This window comes from Cyprinus carpio, chromosome B10 (assembly GCF_018340385.1).
Source record: "Cyprinus carpio isolate SPL01 chromosome B10, ASM1834038v1, whole genome shotgun sequence".
Lineage (NCBI taxonomy): Eukaryota > Metazoa > Chordata > Actinopteri > Cypriniformes > Cyprinidae > Cyprinus > Cyprinus carpio.
Window position 1 is genome coordinate 10220218 of NC_056606.1, and position 26038 is coordinate 10246255.

Consider the following 26038-nt stretch of genomic DNA (forward strand, 5'->3'; position numbering starts at 1 on the left):
AGAATGTTTGGGGCTATTATTTTTATTTATTTTTAACTGAGAAAATTTAATACAAGGTGAATCAAGTAGACCATGAGCATAATTTTTCTAAGAACACAAGATCAGGGCTGTGTTTCCCAATACCTTCTTAACGCTACGTCGTTTGTAAGTTATACCTTAAGTTGTACTTTTATGTTAATACCTGTTTCCTGAAATGTTCTTCGTTAAGTATACCTTCTGTAACTTTACCCGCTCTATAACACAGTGAAAGAGCTCCTTTATTAATTCTCGAGCCATCGATATCAACCTATTCAGCACCTCCGCCATGGACAGCACCTGCTAACGTTGCACGGAAGAAGGTCTACCTTAAGCAACATCCTAAGGTATAGTTCGGGTAACAAACCTAGGAAAGGTATACCCCTAGTTGAGGTGTATCTTAAGAGTCTTCATAGTGCGCTAAGAGACACCGTTATCGGGAAACGCAGCCCAGAACATTCCAGTAGCTATCAGACCATGTCTACCTATATCATTACGCTTTGTCTATTAACTAATACTCTATATAATCTATATACTCTATGTTCACCTTCTAAGTGCATTTTTATGATTAATATTTACATGAGCACTAACTTGTTTCATCTACTGTGTGAAACAAAAAAACAAACAAACAAACAAAAAAAAAAAAAAACTTTCTTACTATCCTAATGCCAACATAAGCTGCACATCTATAAACATAGATCTCAGTGGGACGTGAGCAGAAACTAAAAAGTACAAATGAGATTGTAAGAATTTATACAAATTTGCGAAAAACTTAAAATTGTCACGCGTGCAATGTTCCTTTCAGTGCTGGATACAATTATCTGAGATTGTAGCCTAAAGAACAATAGACTAGAATACTGTATAGCTGCCATGGGTGGTGTTATATTCATATGCTTGTTTGAAAAGGAACTTGAAAACTAGTGCATACATTGTTTTGTTGTGCATGACAACTGACTCAAGGACGATGACTGTACTTATTATAAACATCGTTAAGTGTGGGGAATACAGAGATTAGACAGAGTTCACAAAATGTATTCCTGTAAATTTAATTGCGGGAATTGTTCAGAGTCTTAGCTAAGTGTATGTCAAGAGAGAGTGACTCTATGATTTTCTATGTACTCATTCTTTAGAATTTATTGGTCGTGGGTGAAGATCCAACTGATATTATACATTGCCTTAAATGGAAAAAGAAGAAGGAAAAAAAAAACTGTGTGATATTTTTCATGTAGATCTACATGTAGAAAACAGGTTAAAATTTGTTCAAGCTAATTATCGGTAAAATGCAGAAAAATTATGAAATATTCATAAAAACGCAAGGGCACTTTGACACCGCTCAGCACCACTTGTACTGAACAGCGCCTAACCGGATAAAGCGCTACTAAACAGGACTATGGTTTTCTTCATTGTGTTGTAATTAAATCTAAAATCTGTTACCTGCAAAATTCATTTTTTTGGTAAGTGATCATTTTCACATCCAACATGCATATTAATCTTTTTATTTAATCAGCAAAATGTTTTAAAATACAGACAGTATGACATTCGTATAATAATAACTGGTTCATTTGCAGTGTTATATGTCGGCCCAAAAAAAATAATATTCGTTGATTAAATGCGCTATATGCATAAGGATATAACTTTGATATGCAGTTCCTTATTTACACCCAGAGGGCCGCTGTTCGTCGTCAAACAGTGGAGAAACTGTATTTCACAGACCGTCCCCCCGTATCACACAATATCACGGAGAAAAAGGCAATACAGCTGCCACCTCGTTTTTTTTTTTACACAGTACTTCTATTTGATCGCACGTCGTCGTGTCCGGAGTTTATGATTACACTTGGAATTTCATATATTCGAAGGATACAAGGATTGTTGTTTTGTATTTTTTGAGGAGTCTGTCCAGTTGAGACAATGTCTGGCCCTGATGCAATGATAAGGCATTCGGTGCTGTTTTTTACTCTTCTGATTCACATAGCGGGAGGACAAGTCAGTTACTCCATTCCTGAAGAAATGTCTAAAGGATCGAAAGTGGGAAATATTGCGCAGGATTTGGGCTTGGATTTACATCGATTAAAGTCAGGAAAAGCGCGAATATTTACCAGAGACAGCACGGAATACATCGAATTGAACAGAAACACTGGATTGCTGCTTATCAGAGAGAAAATTGATCGCGAATCTCTTTGTGCAAAAACAACACCGTGTGCGCTGCATCTTCAAATGATTTTGGACAACCCGATGGAATTATACACGATTACAATAGAAATCACGGATATAAATGATAACGCTCCCAGTTTCGAGAAAAAATATTTTACATTTGAGATCAGCGAATCGGCGGCTGCGGGTGCTGGTTTTATGCTCGGGGGAGCTTTCGATCCGGATGTAGGAACAAATGATCTTCAGAATTACTCACTTAAACCGAGCGATCAATTCCGGCTTGAACTGCACAATCAGGCAGACGGCAGTAAAAACGTTGAGATGATTTTACAAAGGCCACTTGATAGAGAAACGCAAAGCTCACTTACATTGTTGTTAGAAGCGTTTGATGGAGGCGATCCGGTGCTCTCTGGCACTGTACAGATACACATCACTGTGTTAGATATTAATGATAATGCTCCTGTCTTTACACAAAAAATATATAAAACCACCATAACAGAAAACGCACCAAAAGGTACTGTATTAACAGTGGTGAGCGCGTCTGATGCAGATGAAGGATCCAACAGTGTAGTGACGTACTACATTTCCGACACAATGAACAAAAATGTGGCCGACATGTTTCTTATTAATGCAAAAGGTGGTGAACTAATATTAAACGGAAAGGTTGACTATGAAAAGGTGAGCCATTATGAACTTAACATTCAGGCAAAAGATCAAGGATCGCTTTCTAACGCATGCAAAGTAATTATCGATGTTCTGGACATTAATGATAATTCGCCTAGTATTCAGATTCTGTCTAGTTCCCATTCCATACCTGAAGGCTCTAAGTCTGGTACTGTTGTTGCAATGCTAAATGTTGATGATCTTGATTCAGGTATAAATGGTCAGGTTCAGTGTGTCATAAATGAGAATATTCCCTTTGCCATAACATCTCAGTCTAGTAGCTTCTTCAGCTTACAAACAGAGCAGGAACTGGACAGAGAGAGAGAAGCTGAGTACAATATCAGTGTAATATGTGCTGATGTTGGCGTGCCAGCGCTCTCCAGCAGTGTCTCTCTCCGTGTGCAGATATCAGATGTGAATGACAATGCTCCTGTCTTTGAGAGAAGTCATTATGAGGCGTGTGTGCTGGAGAATAACACACCTGGCCTCTCTATATTTACAGTTAAAGCCAGTGATGCTGATTGGAATCAGAATGCCCGTGTTTCTTATATTCTAGAAGACAGCACTGTTAATGGAGTCTCTGTCTCATCATATGTGTCAGTTCATCCTGACAGCGGACTGATTACAGCTGTGCGCTCTTTCGACTATGAACAACTCAAAGATTTCCACTTCCGGGTAAAAGCGCAAGATGGAGGCTCTCCTCCGCTCAGCAGTAACGCGACAGTGAAAATAATTATTCAAGATCAGAATGACAACGCTCCTCAGGTTCTGTATCCAGTACAGACTGGTGCTTCTGTGGTGGCTGAGATTGTGCCTCGTGCTGCGGATGTTGGATATCTGGTCACTAAAGTGGTTGCTGTTGATGTGGACTCTGGACAGAATGCCTGGCTGTCCTATAAACTACAGAAAGCTGCAGACAGAGCGCTGTTTGAAGTGGGTTTACAGAATGGAGAAATAAGAACTGTGCGACAAGTGACTGATAAAGATGCGGTCAAACAAAAACTGACTGTTGTTGTGGAGGATAACGGACAGCCCTCTCGCTCAGCTGTGGTCTCCATTAATGTGGCTGTGGCTGACAGCTTTCCTGAAGTGCTGTCAGAGTTTACAGACTTTCCGCATGAAAAACAGTATGACGAGAACCTGACCTTTTATTTAGTTCTTGCGCTGGCTGCTGTTTCTTTCTTATTTATCACATGTGTGGTTGTGATAATATCAGTAAAGATCTACAGATGGAGACAATCTCGCTTCTTATATCAGTCCACTCTGCCTGTTATTCCGTACTATCCACCGCATTACGCAGACACAGGAGTCACTGGAACTCTGCCGCACGGGTATAATTATGAAGTGTGCATGACGACTGACTCGAGGAAGAGTGACTGTAAGTTTTCTACACTCGGTGGTCAAAATGTCTTAGTGGTGGTGGAGAGTTTTTTCTGTGAGAATGTGAAGCGCGTTTTTGGGGAATAACGGGTTGGAAAGTGAATATTCGACATCGGTAAGAGCAATGCTTTATACTTCACAAAACAAATAAAACCAAAATGTATTAAAAAAACAAAAAAAACAAAACACCGTTAAACTACTTACGTGAAGCATTAATTTTAATCATTGTTAACATTATCTTTTTTATTAGTGTAGTTTTTTTGTTATATTTTGTATTTATTTTAGTGCTATTTGTGTATTTAGTTTTGGACAGCTTTATGGACCACATCGTCCAGTTTAAGTTTAAATTAGACAGTATCGATCAAATCCTTTATTTCATTTAGCTAAATCAAAACCATGCCAACATAATAACTAGATTTTCAAAATAATATTGCTACTACTATTCTTTATTTTTATTTCAGTATTTTTTCACAAAAGGTTTTGAAAAACCCTTTTCTGTAATTTTGTGTGTGTGTGTGTGTGTGTGATTTTATGTGTAATGCTCGTTTTAGACTCACAGGGCCGCTGTTTGTCAACGTAGCACCTTGTCTGTGTGTATTTTAAACCCTGCCCCATCATCCCATATTCACAGTGAGAGAGGAAAGGAGGAAACGCTTTCAGATCAATCATTATTGGCAAGTGTCTTGAAACAAACGCGACAATTTGTACTCACTTTGATTAAAGGATTGTGAATTTACTATTTTCACATTACAAGACGCCTCTTCGAAATCGCTGGGAACCTTTTTTTCTCTGTGGTTTGTCGGTGATATCGAGGGGGGAAATGCATTGTGTCGTGATGTGGTATTCGTTATTGTTTTCCGTCGTCCTGCTTCATTCGGCAAGAGGACAAGTCAGTTACTCCATTCCAGAAGAAATGGCTAAAGGCTCAATTGTGGGGAATATCGCGCAGGATTTGGGCTTGGATTTACAAAGACTAAGGTCAGGAAAAGCACGCATATATACAGGCGACAGTACTGAATATATTGGTCTCAGTAAAGACACTGGCTTGCTGCTCATCAAAGAGAAAATGGATCGCGAGTCTCTTTGTGCAAAAACGACCCCATGCGCTTTGCATCTTCAGTTGATTTTGGAAAACCCCATGGAATTATACACGATTACGGTTGAAATTATGGATGTAAACGATAATCCACCCACTTTCCAGAAAAATCTTATTGAGTTTGAAATAAGCGAATCGGCTGTAACAGGCGCGAGATTCATGTTAGAAAGAGCTATGGATGCGGATGTAGGAATTAATGGTCTTCAAAGCTATTCTCTTAAACCAACTGATAATTTTATCCTTGAACTGCACAGTCAGTCAGACGGTGATAAAAACGTCGAAATGGTTTTGCAGAGATCACTTGATAGAGAAAAGAAAGTAGTGGTTACATTATTGCTAACCGCTTTTGACGGCGGTGATCCGCAGTTATCTGGAACTGTTCAAATAGATGTTACTGTATTAGATGTTAATGATAATGCCCCTGTCTTTACGCAAAAGGTATATAAAGCCATATTAACTGAAAATGCAGTGAAAGGGTTTAAATTGACCACAGTCAGTGCCACTGACGCAGATGAGGGATCGAATGGTCATGTGACGTACTACATTGCAAGCAAAGAAGATATTGTGCGAAACATGTTTATTATTGATCAGCATAGTGGCGAGGTAACGTTAAATGGCCTTGTTGACTTTGAAAAGGCAAGTCACTATCAGATTGATATTCAGGCTAAAGATCAAGGGGGGCTTTCTGATTCCTGTAAGCTGATTATTGATGTGTTGGATATTAATGATAACAAACCAGTGATAAGCTTACTCTCTATGTCAAGCTCTGTGTCTGAGGACTCCACACTTGGGACAGTTGTTGCTATGATGAAAGTAGATGATGCAGACTCAGGTGTGAATGGCCAGATTCATTGCATCATAAATGACAACATTCCATTTGCTCTTATATCATCATCCAGTAATTTCATCAGCCTGCGTATAGAGCAGCACCTGGACAGAGAGAGAGATGCTGAATACAATATCAGTGTCACATGCTCTGATCAGGGGGTGCCTGCACTCACCAGCAGTGCCTCTCTGTCTTTACAAATATCAGATGTGAATGACAATGCTCCTGTCTTTGAGAAAAGTCACTATGAGGCATGTGTGCTGGAGAATAACACACCTGATCTCTCTATATTTACAGTTAAATGCAGTGATGCTGATTGGAATCAGAATGCCCGTGTTTCTTATATTCTAGAAGACAGCACTGTTAATGGAGTCTCTGTCTCATCATATGTGTCAGTTCATCCTGACAGCGGACTGATTACAGCTCTGCGCTCTTTCGACTATGAACAGCTGAAAGATTTCCACTTCCGGGTAAAAGCGCAAGATGGAGGCTCTCCTCCACTCAGCAGTAACGCAACAGTGAAAATAATTATTCAAGATCAGAATGACAACGCTCCTCAGGTTCTGTATCCAGTACAGACTGGTGCTTCTGTGGTGGCTGAGATTGTGCCTCGTGCTGCAGATGTTGGATATCTGGTCACTAAAGTGGTGGCTGTTGATGTGTACTCTGGACAGAATGCCTGGCTCTCCTATAAACTACAGAAAGCTACAGACAGAGCGCTGTTTGAAGTGGGTTTACAGAATGGAGAAATAAGAACTGTGCGACAAGTGACTGATAAAGATGCGGTCAAACAAAAACTGACTGTAGTTGTGGAGGATAACGGACAGCCCTCTCGCTCAGCTATGGTCTCCATTAATGTGGCTGTAGCTGACAGCTTTCCTGAAGTGCTGTCAGAGTTCACAGACTTTACGCATGAAAAACAGTATAACGGAAACCTGACTTTTTATTTAATCTTGGCTCTCGCAGTGGTCTCCCTGCTCTTCATAGTCTCAATTATATCAATCATTTCAGTGAAAATCTACAGATGGAGGCAGAACAAGCTTTTTTGTCAATCTGGTGCAAATCTACCTGTAATTCCATATTACCCTCCAGTCTACACAGATGGCACATTACAGCATGTGTATAATTATGAAATGTGCGGGACCACTGATTCAAGGATGAGTGACATGAAGTTTGTCAGGCCCTACAGTCAGAACACACTGGTGAGCCAGAGTCGTATGGGGACAGTTCAGAGAAAGAAGGAGCAGGAGGTTGATGATCTGTCATTAGAGGTGAGACCTTGTTTGATGTTTTAAAATCATCTCATCAGGCTTCCACTGGATTCAATATGTAGTGGAGTCCAGAGAGTGTTGTTCTTCTATGACGTGTGTTTCAGACCTTGATATCATGTACTCAATATTATCCTCTACAGTTTAAAGAAGTAATGATACTTGAAGTATATTAAAGTGGGAATTTTAAAATAGTATTTTTAATGTTATATAAATGTTTTTTTTTTTTTGTCATTTTGTCATTTAATATGCAGTTATTTGATCACAAATTAAATTATAAACCAGACGTGTTCTATAAGTAGTTTATATTTTTGCACAGTCTTACAAGTTCTGTGCATAATACAAGTACGTAACGCATGATTTTATATATAGGATATTTCATTTCAATTAATTTATATATATATATATATATATATATATATATATATATATATATATATATATATATATATATATATATATATAGATAATATGTGTGTTATGTGTGTTATGTATATATACATACATATATACATATAAATATATATTTTTTAAAGTTTGTCATCCTAGAATTTAAATATATATACATATATATATATATATATATATACACTGTAAAAAATAAGTGTCATTTTAACTGTACAATTTTGTAAAAACGCTACAAAAAAAAGTGTTAATAGGTTAACAGTAAGTTCCTGTACTATATACAGGGAAAAACTGTAAAAGATCTAACCAGACATTTCATGTAATTTTACAGTAAAATGCTGTTAATTTTACAGTTTTTAGAAATAAAAAAAGAACAAATCAATGTATAATTTACAGTCAAAAACTGTAAACTGATATTCCCAGAATTCCCTGTGTGACGCTCCACATTTGAAAGTATTTTGTTTAAATAATCATGTTTTTTAATAGTTTTTTGTTATCAGTTGTACATTTGGGCTTTATGTTACATCTTCTGCTGTTTAATGAAAGTTTATTGAATTGTTTAAGTATCGTGTGTCACCATGATGGTGTTTTGTGTTTGCATGAATGACTTTGCGCACCTTCTATATATTAATATAAACTTCTGCTTGTGGCGAAGCTACTTTGTGATGAACTTTGATTCTTCATGTGGCTTTTTTTTACCACCTGCATTATTATGGTGGTTGTCAGTATGTTAAAGGTACAAAACAGATTTTAATAGCAGTGTGCGTTGTTGAATTTACTGGTTTACATTCAAATTTTCTTGTTTGTAAATAACAGTTTTATACTGTTAAATTTACAGTTTTTGGCCGTAATTGTGTTTACAGTTTTTCTGTATTTTTTTACAAAAGTATTCTGGCAACCACAGCTGCCAAAATTATTTTGTAAAAACTACAGACTTTTTTTTTTTACAGTGTACTGTAAAATTTACAGTTTTTGGCCGTAATTGTGTTTACAGTTTTTCTGTATTTTTTACAAAAGTATTCTGGCAACCACAGCTGCCAAAATTATTTTGTAAAAACTACAGACTTTTTTTTACAGTGTACATTGTAAAAACTACAGACTTTTTTTTACAGTGTACATATTAAGTGACTATTTATATATATATATATATATATATATATATATATATATATATATATATATATATATATATATATATATATATATATATCCTTAGTATTTTTATTTATTTTTTATTGTACTTTTTTTCATTAAATGACTATTCTGTAGTGCTGTATTTGGGCTCTAAGTGCCGCTGTTCAACCTATATTGCCTTTCTGGTGTGTGCTTTTAGCCCTCCCTATTATGAAACCCAAAGCAATGGCATAATTCAGATAGGGAAGCTGCATAACAGACCACTATCAGATTAATCTTCAGGTTCTTTAACACGAACGAAGACGCAATTTGCTGGAAACATATTTAATTGCACATTTTGCTTTTTTGGATGCTTCTGCTCAGTCTTTGTTGATCAAAAATGGAGTCGGGAGGAAAAGGCTGGCGTTATGGGTCGTTATTCTTCTATACAGCGTATGCCTTGGCTTTATTTTCCCCTCGTGTGACCGGACAGATTCGTTATTCTATACCTGAGGAAATGCCAGTGGGCTCGTTTGTTGGAAATATTGCCTCGGACCTTGGGCTTGAGCCTAAGAGACTGATTTCAGGAAAAGCGCGTGTTTTCACGACGGACAGCAGTGAGTACATTGGACTGGACAAGGAGAATGGGCATCTGGTTGTTAAAAACAAAATAGACAGAGAAGAGCTATGCGGAGAGATATCTGCTTGTAGTGTGAGTTTTGATGTCATTTTTGAGAATCCCATGGAGCTTTATCGAGTTACTGTTGATATACAGGACATAAATGACAACAGCCCCGTCTTTCCGAAATCAAAAATCGAGCAAAAAATTAGCGAATTGGCTGTTTTAGGTGCGCGATTTCCTTTAGAGAGCGCAATAGATCCAGATGTGGGAGTGAACACGCTACAGAAATATACTCTTCAACCCACCGATCATTTTAAGCTTAATGTTCAGAATGGCGCTGGTGGTAACAAAAACGTCGATATGGTTCTTCATTCTCCTCTTGATAGAGAAAAGAAGAAGCATCATAATCTGATTCTAACCGCTTTAGATGGTGGGAAACCACAAAGGTCCGCAACTGTGCAGATTAATATTATTGTTCTAGATGTCAATGACAACGCTCCCGTGTTTACTCAGTCGTCTTATAAAACATCAGTTGTTGAAAATACTCCTAAAACTACAATCGTGACTAAAGTCAGTGCGACCGATGCTGACGAGTCTAGTCACGGCATTCAGTATAATTTTGAGCACATGACAAATACTGTGAAAGCTTTGTTCTCCATCGATGCGGATTCTGGGGAGGTTAAAGTCGTAGGTGATATAGATTATGAAAAACATAAACAGTTTACAGTCAAAGTCAAAGCGTCAGATCACGGAGGTTTGACTGACTCGAGTGAGATAATAATTGACGTTATTGACGTAAATGACAACGCACCAAAAATTACAATAATGTCTTTTTCCAGTGCAGTAGCTGAAGACGCAGCACCTGGAACTGTCATAGCAATGATAAATGTTCAGGATCTGGATTCAGGTGACAACAGTAAGATTACATGTTCAATTGATTTAAACTCTCCATTTAAAATCGTATCCTCATTAACTAATTATTACAATCTGGTGACAGACTCAGAACTAGACAGGGAACAAACAGCAGAGTATAATATAACTATAACTGCTATAGATGGGGGAAGCCCACCTCTTTCAAGTAAAAAAATTTTGAACCTAAAGATATCTGATGTGAATGATCACGCACCTCAGTTTGAGCAGGAATTATATAATGCCTTCATAGCTGAAAATAACCCTCCATCTACAACTATTCTGACTGTTAAAGCAATCGACATGGACTGGGGGCAAAATGCAAAGGTTTCATATTTTCTTATTGATGGAGATTTAAACGGAGCACCTCTGGCATCTTACATCTCCATAAATTCAGAGAGCGGTGTGATCTATGCAGAAAAATCATTTGATTATGAACAGCTGAAATCATTCAAAATGCAAGTCAAAGCGCAAGATGGAGGCTCACCCCCTTTATCAAACAACGTGACTGTAAACATAATAATCCAAGATCAGAATGACAATGCTCCTCAAGTTCTGTATCCAGTACAGACTGGTGCTTCTGTGGTGGCTGAGATTGTGCCTCGTGCTGCAGATGTTGGATATCTGGTCACTAAAGTGGTTGCTGTTGATGTGGACTCTGGACAGAATGCCTGGCTCTCCTATAAACTACAGAAAGCTACAGACAGAGCGCTGTTTGAAGTGGGTTTACAGAATGGAGAAATAAGAACTGTGCGACAAGTGACTGATAAAGATGCGGTCAAACAAAAACTGACTGTTGTTGTGGAGGATAACGGACAGCCCTCTCGCTCAGCTGTGGTCTCCATTAACGTAGCTGTAGCTGACAGCTTTCCTGAAGTGCTGTCAGAGTTCACAGAATTTACAAATGAAAAACAATATAACGACAGTTTGACTTTTTATTTAATCTTGGCTCTCGCAGTGGTCTCCCTGCTCTTCATAGTCTCAATTATATCAATCATTTCAGTGAAAATCTACAGATGGAGGCAGAACAAGCTATTTTATCAGTCTGGGGCAAATCTACCTGTAATTCCATATTACCCTCCACTCTACACAGATGGCACATTACAGCATGTGTATAATTATGAAATGTGTGGGACCACTGATTCAAGGATGAGTGACATGAAGTTTGTCAGGCCCTACAGTCAGAACACACTGGTGAGCCAGAGTTGTATGGGGACAGTTCAGAGAGAAAAGAAGGAGCAGGAGGTTGATGACCTGACTTTAGAGGTGAGACCTTGACTGATGTTTTTATATCATCTCAACAGGCTTCATTTAATAAGAGCCCAGGGAGTACTGTAACACTTTTTGCTTTAATGTCTATAACTCAAACTTTTATGTAATTTTCCCACCTTTTTCGACTACAGCTTAAAGTTGTTTTGAAATCTCTGTCTTCTCCCTAAAAAACTGGCAATAATTGGAAAAACAACATTGAACAAAAGCATAAAACAGAATAAGAATAAATAACAGACAGTGTGTGTGCGTTGCTCACTCTCACAGTTGTTTAATGAAGGGCTATAGACTGTCGTTTTGTGCAGTCTTTGTTAGTCTAGTAGAAGTACACTGGAAATGTATTTATTTTTATTCATTTATATTTTAGTTGAATATTTTGAGGAGATATTATATATAAAATTATACAAGAGAATCAGCTGAATTAGTTATGTTCTGTAAATCCTTCAGAATTTTAACACAATGTTACAAATGCTGCTCTCACCTCAGGAAGATGATGGTCTTGTATGATAGTGAATTCACCCCTGTATAAAATTAAAGGGATAGTTCACTCAGAAATGGGAATTCTGTAATTATTTAATCACCCTCATGTAGTTTCCGAATCTCTATGACTTACATCAGTGGAACTTAAAAGAAAATATTTTGAGGAATGTCTCTTTTTTTCTTTTTATGTATATATATATATACAGAATTTACATTTTTAGGAGGAATATCCCTGTATTAAATAGTTAAACTAACAGTGTTACAACCATGTACTACAACAGTATCCTGTTTGAGGTTCTCAGATTTATGAAGCATGTGTCACAATCCTCTTTGCCTTCTCACACTTTGATCTTTTATGCTGTGGCATGTTATCAGAATGCATAACCTTATACTGTATATGGTTTCTTTAACTTTTTTATGTTTAAATTCTTGATATATATATATATATATATATATATATATATATATATATATATATATATATATATATATATATATATATATATATATATATATATATATATATATATATATAGTTTGTTTTGTTTTGTTTTTTCATAAAGTGTCCATTCCGTAGTACTGTATTTGGACTCTAAGTGCCGCTGTTCAACATATTAAGCAAGTGTGTTTTTATCCATCCCCTTAACAAAACCCAAAGCAATGGCATAATCTCACACATCAAAAACTGCTAAGCTTGGATACTACTTAGCAGATATCCAAATAACGTTCACCTTCGTTAGTTTCTTTAATCCACACGAAGACGCAATTTGCTGGAACCATATATTTCATCGCACATTTTGCTTTGCTTCTGCTCAGTCTTTGTTGATCAAGAATGGAGTCGAGAGGAAAAGGCTGGCATTATGGCTTGCTGTTTTTCTATACAGTGTGTGCGTTGGCTTTATTTTCCCCTCGTGTGACCGCAGATTCGTTATTCTATACCTGAGGAAATGCCAGTGGGCTCGTTTGTTGGAAATATTGCCTCGGACCTTGGGCTTGAGCCTAAGAGACTGATTTCAGGAAAAGCGCGTGTTTTTACGACGGACAGCAGTGAGTACATTGGACTGGACAAGGAGAATGGGCATCTGGTTGTTAAAAACAAAATAGACAGAGAAGAGCTATGCGGAGAGATATCTGCTTGTAGTGTGAGTTTTGATGTCATTTTTGAGAATCCCATGGAGCTTTATCGAGTTACTGTTGATATACAGGACATAAATGACAACAGTCCCGTTTTTCCGAAATCTAGAATTGAGCAAGAAATCAGCGAATTAGCGGTTGTAGGTGCGCGATTTCCTTTAGAGAGCGCAATAGATCCAGATGTGGGAGTGAACACGCTACAGAAATATACTCTTCAACCCACCGATCATTTTAAGCTTAATGTTCAGAATGGTGATGACGGTAGTAAAAACGTCAAGATGGTTCTTCATTCTCCTCTCGACAGAGAAAGGAAGCAGCGACATAATTTGATTCTGACGGCTTTCGATGGTGGAAAACCACAAAGGTCCGCAACTGTGCAGATTAGTATTATTGTTCTAGATGTCAATGACAACTCTCCCGTGTTTACTCAGTCGTCTTATAAAACATCAGTTGTTGAAAATGCTCCTAAAAGCAGAATCGTGACAAAAGTTAGTGCAACGGATGCTGACGAGTCTAGTCACGGCATTCAATACTATTTTGAGCACGCGTCATCTACGGTGAAAGCATTGTTCTCCATCGATGCGGATTCTGGGGAGGTTAAAGTCATAGGTGATATAGATTATGAAAAACACAAGCAGTTTAAAATCAATGTCAAAACTAAAGATCACGGAGGTTTGACTGACTCGAGTGAGATAATAATTGACGTCATTGACGTAAACGATAATACGCCCAAAATTACAATAATGTCTTTTTCCAGTGCAGTAGCTGAAAACGCAGCACCTGGAACTGTCATAGCAATGCTAAATGTTCAGGATCTGGATTCAGGTGACAACAGTAAGATTACATGTTCAATTGATTTAAACTCTCCATTTAAAATCGTATCCTCATTAACTAATTATTACAATCTGGTGACAGACTCAGAACTAGACAGGGAACAGACAGCAGAGTATAATATAACTATAACTGCTATAGATGGGGGAAACCCACCTCTTTCAAGTAAAGAAATTTTGAACCTAAAGATATCTGATGTGAATGATCACGCACCTCAGTTTGAGCAGGAATCATATAAAGCCTTCATAGCTGAAAATAACCCTCCATCTACAACTATTCTGACTGTTAAAGCAGTCGACATGGACTGGGGGCAAAATGCAAAGGTTTCATATTTTCTTATTGATGGAGATTTAAACGGAGCACCTCTGGCCTCTTACATCTCCATAAATTCAGAGAGCGGTGTGATCTATGCAGAAAAATCATTTGATTATGAACAGCTGAAATCATTCAAAATGCAAGTCAAAGCACAAGATGGGGGCTCACCCCCTTTATCAAACAACGTGACTGTAAACATAAAAATCCAAGATCAGAATGACAACGCTCCTCAGGTTCTGTATCCAGTACAGACTGGTGCTTCTGTGGTGGCTGAGATTGTGCCTCGTGCTGCTGATGTTGGATATCTGGTCACTAAAGTGGTGGCTGTTGATGTGGACTCTGGACAGAATGCCTGGCTCTCCTATAAACTACAGAAAGCTACAGACAGAGCTCTGTTTGAAGTGGGTTTACAGAATGGAGAAATAAGAACTGTGCGACAAGTGACTGATAAAGATGCGGTCAAACAAAAACTGACTGTTGTTGTGGAGGATAACGGACAGCCCTGTCGCTCAGCTGTGGTCTCCATTAACGTGGCTGTAGCTGACAGCTTTCCTGAAGTGCTGTCAGAGTTCACAGAATTTACAAATGAAAAACAATATAACGACAGTTTGACTTTTTATTTAATCTTGGCTCTCGCAGTGGTCTCCCTGCTCTTCATAGTCTCAATTATATCAATCATTTCAGTGAAAATCCTCCGATGGAGGCAGAATAAGCTATTTTATAAGTCTGGGGCAAATCTACCTGTAATTCCATATTATCCTCCAGTCTACACAGACGGCACATTACAGCATGTGTATAATTATGAAATGTGTGGGACCACTGATTCAAGGATGAGTGACATGAAGTTTGTCAGGCCCTACAGTCAGAACACACTGGTGAGCCAGAGTCGTATGGGGACAGTTCAGAGAGAAAAGAAGGAGCAGGAGCTTGATGATCTGACTTTAGAGGTGAGATTCTCATAAGTGCTCATTGCAACAGCAGAAGTTTAAAAGCTTAAAGTGCATGCTGTACTCTATTTTTATTATTTTTTTTTAATTTTTTTTTTATTTTTTTTTGAAGATAAACAGCAAATAATTTACTGATAAAACCTTATATGTTACCAGAGGTTGATATGTATTGTTTTGTTTTGTGAAACTAGACTGCTAGGTCAGTTTCTCAAACACATCACAATATTGGTGCACAGTGAACATTATTCCACCCACAAACACCCACACACTCTGCTACTCAGTGTTGACACATTTTTATCTTTCTCAGGCTTTCATGAATAGATGACATGACATTCATTTAAATATACAGCAATAAATGCAATACAGTTTTATTACAATGCTAAACATTAAACATTTTTGTAAACCAATTTTGTGTGGCCACTTTAATACAAAATTGAATACAACATAAAAAAAGGAGTTACACTACTGTGAGATTTTGACAGGTAATTCCGTCATGCAGTTGTCCAGGCTTTAGCTGGATTTGCCATAATAATAGCTTCAATGATTGCTGTTTTTATTTTTTTCCCTGTTCAAGTGATTCCATGGAGCTGCAGTTATGGATCAGTATGTCAGGGCTCTATAATACTGCAAATATTATTCTGCCGTTGCAGCTATTTTTTGTGTTTTGATTTCTGCATATTTATAACATTGAGGTGTTGCATTGATTGATACAGAATATGGGCATTTTTTTATTTTTTTTTACCACATTTATCAGTTTTGAACATGTGCTACATTATCTGAAACACAATCAAAATTACTCATTAGGCCATAGTATTGTGCATCAGAGACAGGCATACATTTCTGTCATCAACTGTTTTTCATACTTATGATAGCCTGATATTACATTATGAAAACACAGTTTCGGTGGGCTTTTTAATGCAAACCTTGTTGTTAGAAGAGTGTGAATTTGAATGAAGTGTATAAAATGAGGATATCAAACACTCAATTTACTTTTCTTTCAGTCTGTCAGTCAAGTCTCTCTGTCCCACAATGCTGAATAGAAATCCTGCACAGTGAGCTCTTGTGTGTTATACTGAGAGATACTTGTCGTATACTGCCACAAATTGTCTTTATATGGGATGAGAAAAAAACAAACAAAACAGAAATAACATACCCTTGCTTCTATCCAAGCCTAAACAGCTATTATCTCCTATGGAAAGTAAAGGACTGAATGGGCTATTCCTCTCAAGATTTCTGTGTTGCTGTCAGTACCATAATTGTGCATTTAATGCATCTAAATTTTAAATCATCCCCTTAATCCTCTTAAAGATTCATGATGAGCATCATAGGGTGATTTTATTGATATTACTGTTGCTAAAGGTGTGGGTTCTGCATTAAACTCTTACAGAAGCTGGGAGTGGCTTCTCTGCAGTGAGAATGCAGCCAGATATATGAAACACCATCCAACATCAAATGTATGTCAAAGCTGAAGCACTAATCCTGTCTCTAAGGTCCACTGCCCAGTTCTCATAAATATTACATTTATATTGAAAAAAAGAAAAACAATTCCTTGTTGTGGAGTTTACCATATGCCACCATATCCCAGTTTAGTTGCAGAAAAATACAGAAGTTATATATAATTGCAAAATAATTTGTTTATCATAGTGACCTCTTTGCAGTAAAATGGTGTCCTCACATTACCAACAACTATGTAGTACATAAAGTGATCAGTGCATATGTACTACAGTGAATTTTACATCAAATTAGAAGTGCAGGATCAATGTGAGTAAAGCTCAAGACAGCACATGAGATCTGTGCTGGTGTTTGTGAGAATGCTGACTCTGAGCAGGGGGGAAGGAGGGGCCTTTTCTCTCTGCAGTGAGATTCTTTGTCCTGTTTTGCCTCCTCAAAGCTGCTTTTGTCGGTATGTGCCTACATACAAGCTGCACACAGTGATACTGTCAATAACTCAAAAATTGTAAATTTTTGATTTAAGTGCACACATATTTGCAAGTGCTTACATATGTTATATAAAGGTTTATATGCAGTGCTTGAAAAAAAAAATTGTCATCAACTGTTTTTCATACTTATGATAGCCTGATATTACATTATGAAAACACAGTTTCGGTGGGCTTATTATTTTATTATTTATTTTAAATTATTTTATTTTCCTTTACATGCTTGCTTCTTTTTATTCGGACAGCTTGAACACAACCCACACCACCTATAGATATGCATATCCATATGCTCTCTTTCTCCTCTAACACACATATTACTCCCTTGACAACATGCGTTTCTATGACAACAGACTGAGCCAGACCATTCCATTTTTTTCCTTAAGGGGGTGAGGGCTTGTTGTTTGTGTGTAAAGGGGTACTCTTGAAGCCAAATAGTCAGTACACCCCGCTTTCTGGCTCTCCCATGCTCCCTCTTGTGCTCAGTAGAAGTGTTTACCATTGTAAGTGTCATCATTATCAATATAGCTTTTTATTATTATTATTATTATTATTTTATTGTACACATTGCACAATTACTATTAGTGAAAGGATTGGTTATGGCATTTGTTGTGATTGCATACTGCTCATCCTCTTCTCCTTTAGAAGCAGAGATGATAAAACATCTATTCCACCCACAAATAATTATGATAAAACATCCTAATTGATGTATAAATAGTATAGTATGTATATAGACACACACTAAAAATGCTAACCATGTCTTTGTCTTTTTTTTTTCTCTCTTTTCTCTTTTCTCTTTTGTCTGCTACATTCCGCCTCTTCACCTGGCATTCACCAACAAAGGTAAGAACAAATTCTCTTTTCTGTTAAAAATGTGTTAATGCCTCTGAAATGCAATGCTTAGTACATATGAACAGACTCAACATTTTCTAATTAAAATTTATTTGGAGGAGGCAAATGTGTTATTTTTTTCATATGTGGGGTACAGTTGGGCTCAATGCACATTTGACATTACTCTCTAAATGATAAACAACACATCAACACTTGTTTGTCACTATACGCACTGCCAAAAAATTTGTGCAGCTAATGAAAATCCCTGAAATTAAAATATAATATTTTAGACAAAATAATGTGTTATGATTTTTAGCTGTTCAGTGTAATTCAATATTGCATTGTATTACATAAATATTGTATTGCAATATCAAATATAGTTGCATATTGTGACAAATTTGTATTTATCACTACTGCCCCATTATCAGTATTCTCTGCCCTGGGGCCTTATGCACAGAATGGAGGGCTTTTATCTACAATGATAGGTGAAAGACCTGTCTAGTTGCCTTTATATTTACTTTATTTTGAATTACACTGTCAGTTAAAGTTAAATAAAGAGTAAAAATATGACTGTCATATTCATTGAAAGGGAGCTTTCAGGCATGTTGTACCCAAATGTGTTTGCCTAATATGTTAGCCAGATGTGTTAGACAGGTAAGTAAACAGCTTAACCTGGATGTTTATTCAAACATCAATTTCTTCTGATGATTCCCAACTGATGTAAAAATATTTGTCAGTGGACCTTATGCTCACATGTAAGTTTTTTGCCAAGATAAAAAGTCAAACAGTTTTCCATCTATGGAAAGCATGGACATAGTGGTTACTTTGTCTGAGCATGCAAGTGCAGCTGCAGGAATAGCCCGCCTGTGTGGCGCTGTCCACTAAAGTGGTGCTGAAACGCTCACTTCGCTCTGGCTGCTTGCGGTCTCCCCCTGCTCATGGTTGAGTCCTTTGTTGCAGGAGGATCATGCAGTCTTGTACGGATAAAGAGCATTTTAACCACTAATATGAATGTTAATGTAATTATTTTACTTTTAAAGACGATAATTATAACAAAACGACAATATTTCTGAAAACAAGCAGTAGATCTTATTAAAATGTAGAGACATTATGCGCTTTCATCAATAACATCCACACACTCAAACGTCGGAACTGCTGCGCTTCTCTCTGTCGCCACATGACGGCACACTCTCATATTCTTTTTTAAAGCAGTTCTGTTTTAGACAATAGACACACACACACACACACACACACACACACACACACGATAGAGTATAGCAGAAGATAATCTTCATTATCATAGACAAAGACAATATATGAATAATAATAATAATAATAAATAATAATAATAATTATTATTATTATTATTATTATTATTATTATTATTATTATTATTATTATTATTATTATTATTATTATATTTATATTTATATTTATATTTATATTTATATTTATATTTTAATCTCTTATTTTTAGACATGTAGTGGCTCTGAATCACTCTAAATCACTTTGACTTGCCTTACTCGTACTAGCCCTTTAAGATATTTTAAGCATTAGATTGGTTGAAGATACATGTACAGTCGACCAATGAGGTACAGACTTAGACAAAGAGATCTACTCCCTCCCACTGCTGTGGCACTGCTCTGAGCAAAGCGAACACATGAAATACTCATTTTGATCAAAAGGACCTCTTACACTAAATAGGAATATGCAATCAATATACTTTCTGGGATTATGTCATTTTGAATATTTTGGAATCTTTAGAAAACTTGGATAAATCGTCAAAAGCTTGGAGCCGGAGATGATGGAATGTCTATACGTTTTGAGGAGAATTTGGTGGTGCTGTGTCTTTATTCTTCCTTGGAGTACAATAGAGGCGCAGATTCGATACACAATTCCAGAAGAGCTAAGAGAAGGATCTGTGGTCGGAAATATCGCTAAAGACCTCGGTTTGGATGTATCTAAAATTATAGATCGTAAACTACAAATAGCATCTGAGACTGGTAAGCAGTATTTCGTCTTGGATGTGGAAAAGGGTGATCTTATTGTGAATGAGAGAATTGATAGAGAGGGTTTATGTGGATACAATGTCCCGTGTGTTTTGCCTCTTCAAGCCGTTTTAGAGAATCCTCTGCAGATGCATCGGGTTGAGATTGAAGTACAAGATATTAATGACAACACGCCCAATTTTAAATCTAATGAGCGTATACTAAATATCCCCGAATCCGTTAATTCGGGAGCAAAATTTCTCTTAGAGAGCGCTATTGACTCAGATGTACAGTCAAATTCTTTGAAATCATACAGTCTGAGCGTTAATGATAATTTTGATTTAAACGTTAAAACACAAGATGGGGTCAAAATTCCAGAATTAGTACTGAAGCAACCTCTTGACCGAGAAAAACAGGCTGTCCATAAGCTAATATTGACAGCAGCTGACGGAGGAAATCCAGTGCGCACGGGCACATGTGAGATCACTGTTGTGGTGTTGGATAATAATGATAACGGTCCTGAATTTGAAAAACCTTTTTATGAGACTATTGTTGATGAAAACGAATCGATTCATAAAGAAATTCTGAGAGTCAGGGCTATAGATTTGGATGAAGGGTTAAATGGAGAGATTGAATATTTCTTTGCAGACGAGACATCAGATACAGCATTATTTAATATTAATCAACAAACTGGTATCATCACAGTTAAAGGACTGCTGGATCATGAAAAAGCAAGCCTACATAAATTTGATATAGTTGCAAAAGACAAAGGAAATCCTCAAATGGAGGGCCACTGCAGTGTAAAGATAAAGGTTAATGATGTAAATGACAACGCACCTGACATAATTATTACTTCTCTCTCAAGCCCGATTCCTGAGAACTCCTCAAATGGTACTGTCGTTTCTTTAATTAGTACAAAAGATGCAGATTTAGGAGAGAACGGTAAAGTTAAACTTATGTTGGCCCCTGGAACACCGTTTAGATTAAACCCTACAGTTTCCAATCATTACGCACTACTTACCAGTGGTCCTTTAGACAGAGAGACTTATTCTGAATATAAAATTGAACTGAAAGCAGTTGATGCCGGTTCACCACCGCTATCTAATGGAAAAACAGTCACAATCGGGATCTCAGACGTAAATGACAATCCTCCAATGTTCGCTGAGAAGTCTTACACGGTTTACGCTAAAGAAAACAGCGCTCAAGACTCAATATTGTGCTCAGTCTCCGCCCATGACCCAGACTTAGGCGAAAATGCCAAAATCTCCTACTCCATTTTGGACTCGAAGGTTCAGGACGTGCCTGTATCTTCTTATATCTATATAAACTCAGAAAACGGAAGTATATTTAGTATGCAGTCATTTGACTACGAGAAAATCAAAGTGTTTCAGATCCTCATTCAAGCTAAAGATCATGGCTCTCCATCTCTGAGCAGCAACACAACTGTTCATGTGTTTATTTCGGACCGGAACGATAATGCACCTGTTGTCATTTACCCGTCCACATCCATGGGTTCTGTCTCTCATCAGAGGATGCCCCGTTCTGCTAAAGCAGGACATCTCGTTACTAAGGTAACAGCAGTGGACGCGGACTCGGGTCATAACGCCTGGCTGTTCTACAGGCTCGCGGAGGCCACGGACGCGTCTCTGTTCAGTGTCAATTTACATACGGGAGAAGTGAGGACTAAACGCGCTGTTTCAGAGCACGATGACTCCTCTCAGAGACTGCTGATAGAAATTAAGGATAATGGAGAACCGATCCAGTCCACCACAGTCACAGTGGATATACTGATAGAAGACGGCTTCCATGAGCCCATCTCAGACTATCGTTTGAAAACTACAGAAGACAACAAGAAAACTGGTAAAATCACTTTGTATTTGATCATATCGTTGGGCACGGTGTCGGTTTTGTGTCTATTGACATTTTTCACGTTGATTGTAAAATGCGTTAAAAACAGTATTGGCAGTTCAAGTTGCTGCGTCAGGCGAACTGATTCTGGATACAAGAACTCTAACAGAAACCTGCAGATCCAGCTCAACACTGACGGGCCTATTAAGTATGTGGAGGTTCTGGGAGGAGACATGATGTCTCAGAGTCAGTCCTTTGGCTCCTATCTCTCTCCAATGTCAGAATTCAGTGATCTCACCCTCGTTAAACCCAGCAGCACCACAAACTTTACAGACACGCTAAACGTGCTTGACGCGTCATTACCAGACAGCGCGTGGACGTTCGAGAGCCAACAGGTGAGCGCGTGAGATTTTGTACAGTATTTTTTATATATATTATTATTTTGCATAATAATATTATTTTGAATATTACAGTTGGCACTACTAATTTCATACGTAGGTGACATGAATTACTCTATCCACATTACAACTTTCATAATCAATAAAAGTAACACTACATTTACATTAAAAGGGCTAGAGCTTTTCCAGTGTTAATAGCTTTGATTAAAAAAAAAAATGTTTTGATCATGGAAGCTGGTGATCAAACATTCATACCGATCTCTACACTGATACTTTATACTTTAATGAATAGATACACTCTTCATTTTGTCATTTGATCCGAATATGTCCGTATAGAATATTTGTGAGATTTAGTCAGTCGAAACAGATTAATTGATTTAAATTGTATCAGGAAAATAGTGATTAGTGTTGTGTTGAATATCGAATTTTGTGTATATTTGTTAATGTAAGGTTTGTGGGCACATTAATGTTTTTTGAATTATTGGAGTAAAAAATATCGTTTTTATTTAGAAGTAGAAATAAATAAACATATACTGTAAAGTGAGTTATGAAACAACTGTATATATTCTGCATAGGTGTTGCGCTTGGCTGTGGTCTGCCTCTTTAAGACTGATTCATGTTGTGACTGGAGAGCGCCCGTCCAATAACAGGACCGCACTGCACAAAGGGATCCACTCCCTCCCCCACATAATGCTGAGAACCATTACGCACAGACCTGAGACAAAATGCACAGCACTCGCTGCAATGTATTAAACAATGGAATATAATACGCACTTCTATACATTTTAAAATGTCACGTTATTTTCATAAAGGCTTATAGTCATAAAATGAATGTCAGGATATTGGAATTAGCAATCATTTGTCGTGTTTGGAAATGAGGACTCAACTACAAAGGAGGATTTGGCGGGCGCTGTGGCTGTTGTGTTTCGCTGTTTTGTGGAGTGATACAGAGGCGCAGCTTCGTTATACAATACCGGAGGAGCTGAAGGAGGGATCTGTTGTTGGAAATGTAGCTAAAGATCTCGGTTTGGATGTATCTGAGATATCTAATCGTAAATTACGGATAACATCTGAGTCTGGTAAGCAATATTTTAGTCTAAATTTGCGGAACGGCGAGCTGCTTGTGAATGAAGTAATAGACAGAGAAACCCTGTGCGGACAAAGCGCGAGTTGTGTGTTACCAGTGCAAGTCATAATCGAGGATCCACTCCAGTTTTATCGTGTCGAGGTGGCCATACAAGATATAAACGACAACTCTCCAATATTCTTGTCGGAAATAAACACAATTGAGGTGCCAGAGTTAACATTAATTGGAGCAAGATTTCGTTTGGAACCTGCTCAAGATCCTGACGCTGGAACGAACTCCTTGCGCTCATATGCGCTTAATAAAAATGAACATTTCGCTATGAACATTAAAACCGATAGGGATGGAACAAAAGTCCCAGAAATAGTTTTAGAGAAAGCTGTCGACAGAGAAAAACAGTCTGTACACCATCTAATTTTGACAGGTATTGATGGGGGCGATCCAGCGAGGTCAGGAACCACACAGATTTCTGTAAAAATTATTGATGCAAATGATAATGCTCCCGTATTTGAACACGAAATATATGAGGTTAAAGTTATGGAGAGCGCAGCCCCGGGTACAATGATACTTATTGTAAGAGCTATTGACTTGGATGATGGTATAAACGGTGAGGTTGAGTATTCATTTGCTGCACATACACCTGAAATTATTCAAAATTTGTTTGCTATTAATCCTGTGACAGGTGAGTTAGTCGTTTTCAAGCAACTTGATTATGAAACCAGCACCTCATATAAAATTGACATTCGTGCTAGAGACAAAGGCTCGTTTGCAATGGAGGGACATTGTAGAATCCAAGTGACTGTTTTAGACGTGAATGATAATGCACCTGAGATCACTATCACATCTTCACCCAAACCTGTGCCAGAAGATGCGCCCGCTGGGACTATGGTAGCCTTAATAAATGTTAAAGATTTGGATTCAGGCGTAAATGGAAACATAACACTTAGCATGTCACCGGGCACTCCTTTTAAATTAAAGCCAACATTTTCAAACCATTACGCGCTGGTGACAGATTCACAATTAGACCGAGAAGAGTTTCCTAGATATGACATTGAGCTCAAAGCATCAGACTCTGGATTACCTCCACTGATATCTAGCAAACTCATTACAGTTAGTATACTAGATGTCAATGATAACCCTCCTGTGTTTTCTGAACGTGCATACTCGGTTTATATTAAAGAAAACACCGCTCCGGGATCAATTTTATCATCAGTAACAGCATCAGATCGAGATTCGGGAGAAAATGCCAAAATTGTCTATTCAGTTCTCGATACTAATACTCAAGGCGTACCCGTCTCTTCATATGTTTATATAAACTCTGAAAATGGTAGCATATTTAGCATGCACTCATTCGATTATGAGAAAATGAAGGTGTTTCACATCATCGTGCTTGCTAAAGATCATGGCTCTCCTCCTATGAGCAGCAACACAACTGTTCATGTGTTTATTTCGGACCAGAACGATAATGCACCTGCTGTCATTTACCCGCCCACAACCATGGGGTCTGTCTCTCATCAGAGGATGCCCCGTTCTGCTAAAGCAGGACATCTCGTTACTAAGATAACAGCAGTGGACGCGGACTCGGGTCATAACGCCTGGCTGTTCTACAGGCTCGCGGAGGCCACGGACGAGTCTCTGTTCAGGGTCAATTTACATACGGGAGAAGTGAGGACTAAACGCGCTGTTTCAGAGCACGATGACTCCTCTCAGAGACTGCTGATAGAAATAAAGGATAATGGAGAACCGATCCAGTCAACCACAGTCACAGTGGATATACTGATAGAGGAAAGCGTTCATGAGCCTATCTCGGATTATAGTATGAAAACTACAGAAAACAGCAACAAGAAAAGCGGCAAAATCACTTTGTACTTGATAATCTCTTTGGGCACCGTGTCACTTTTATCTGTGTTGACATTATTTACGTTGATTGTGAAATGCGTCAGAAGCAGCATCGGAAGTTCTAGTTGCTGTATCAGGAGGACAAATTCTGAATACAAGAACCCCAACAGAAACCTGCAGATCCAGCTTAACTCTGACGGGCCCATTAAGTATGTGGAGGTTCTGGGAGGAGACATGATGTCTCAGAGTCAGTCCTTTGGCTCCTATCTCTCTCCAATGTCAGAATTCAGTGATCTCACCCTCGTTAAACCCAGCAGCACCACAAACTTTACAGACACACTAAACGTGCTTGACGCGTCATTACCAGACAGCGCGTGGACGTTTGAGAGCCAACAGGTGAGCGTGTGATATTTTGTACAGTATTTCTTATATATTATTTTTTTGCATAATAATATTATTTTGAATATTACAGTTGGCACTACTAAGGTCATACATAGGTGACATGAATTACCCTATCCACATTACAACTTTCATAATCAATAAAAGTAACACTACATTTACATTAAAAGGGCTAAAGCTTTGCAGTGTTAATAGCTTTGATAAAAATGCAATGTTTTGATCATAGAAGCTGGTGATCAAACATTCATAACGATCTCTACACTGATACTTGATACTTTAATGAATAGATACAC

The 26038-nt window shown here is 37.7% G+C and overlaps 3 protein-coding genes across 31 annotated transcripts in view; all 3 read left to right on the forward strand.

The window, feature by feature from the left end:
- The window catches only part of LOC109097792 (protocadherin gamma-C5-like), a 98752-nt gene that overhangs the window by 42816 nt on the left and 29898 nt on the right, over nt 1-26038 (forward strand). For 2 of the 29 annotated variants that reach the window (XM_042732447.1, XM_042732454.1), the window contains exon 1: nt 4787-7402. The exons of 22 other annotated variants lie outside the window; for them this stretch is intronic. In XM_042732447.1, coding sequence (XP_042588381.1) covers nt 5030-7402 — 2373 coding nt within the window. In that variant the 5' untranslated portion in view covers nt 4787-5029. Of the gene's footprint in view, nt 1-4786; nt 7403-9117; nt 11715-22984; nt 25743-26038 lie in introns of those variants that run through there. 5 more of the 29 variants (XM_042732436.1, XM_042732452.1, XM_042732421.1 and 2 more) reach the window with 4 other exon arrangements.
- Nucleotides 45-4296, forward strand: LOC122138579 (protocadherin gamma-A11-like). Its single transcript, XM_042731952.1, has one exon. It carries the CDS (start codon nt 1924-1926, stop codon nt 4294-4296), a length of 2373 nt encoding a protein of 790 aa, XP_042587886.1. The 5' UTR covers nt 45-1923.
- LOC122138682 (protocadherin gamma-C5-like) lies at nt 19680-22613 on the forward strand. Its single transcript, XM_042732455.1, has one exon. It carries the CDS (start codon nt 19991-19993, stop codon nt 22430-22432), a length of 2442 nt encoding a protein of 813 aa, XP_042588389.1. The 5' UTR covers nt 19680-19990; the 3' UTR covers nt 22433-22613.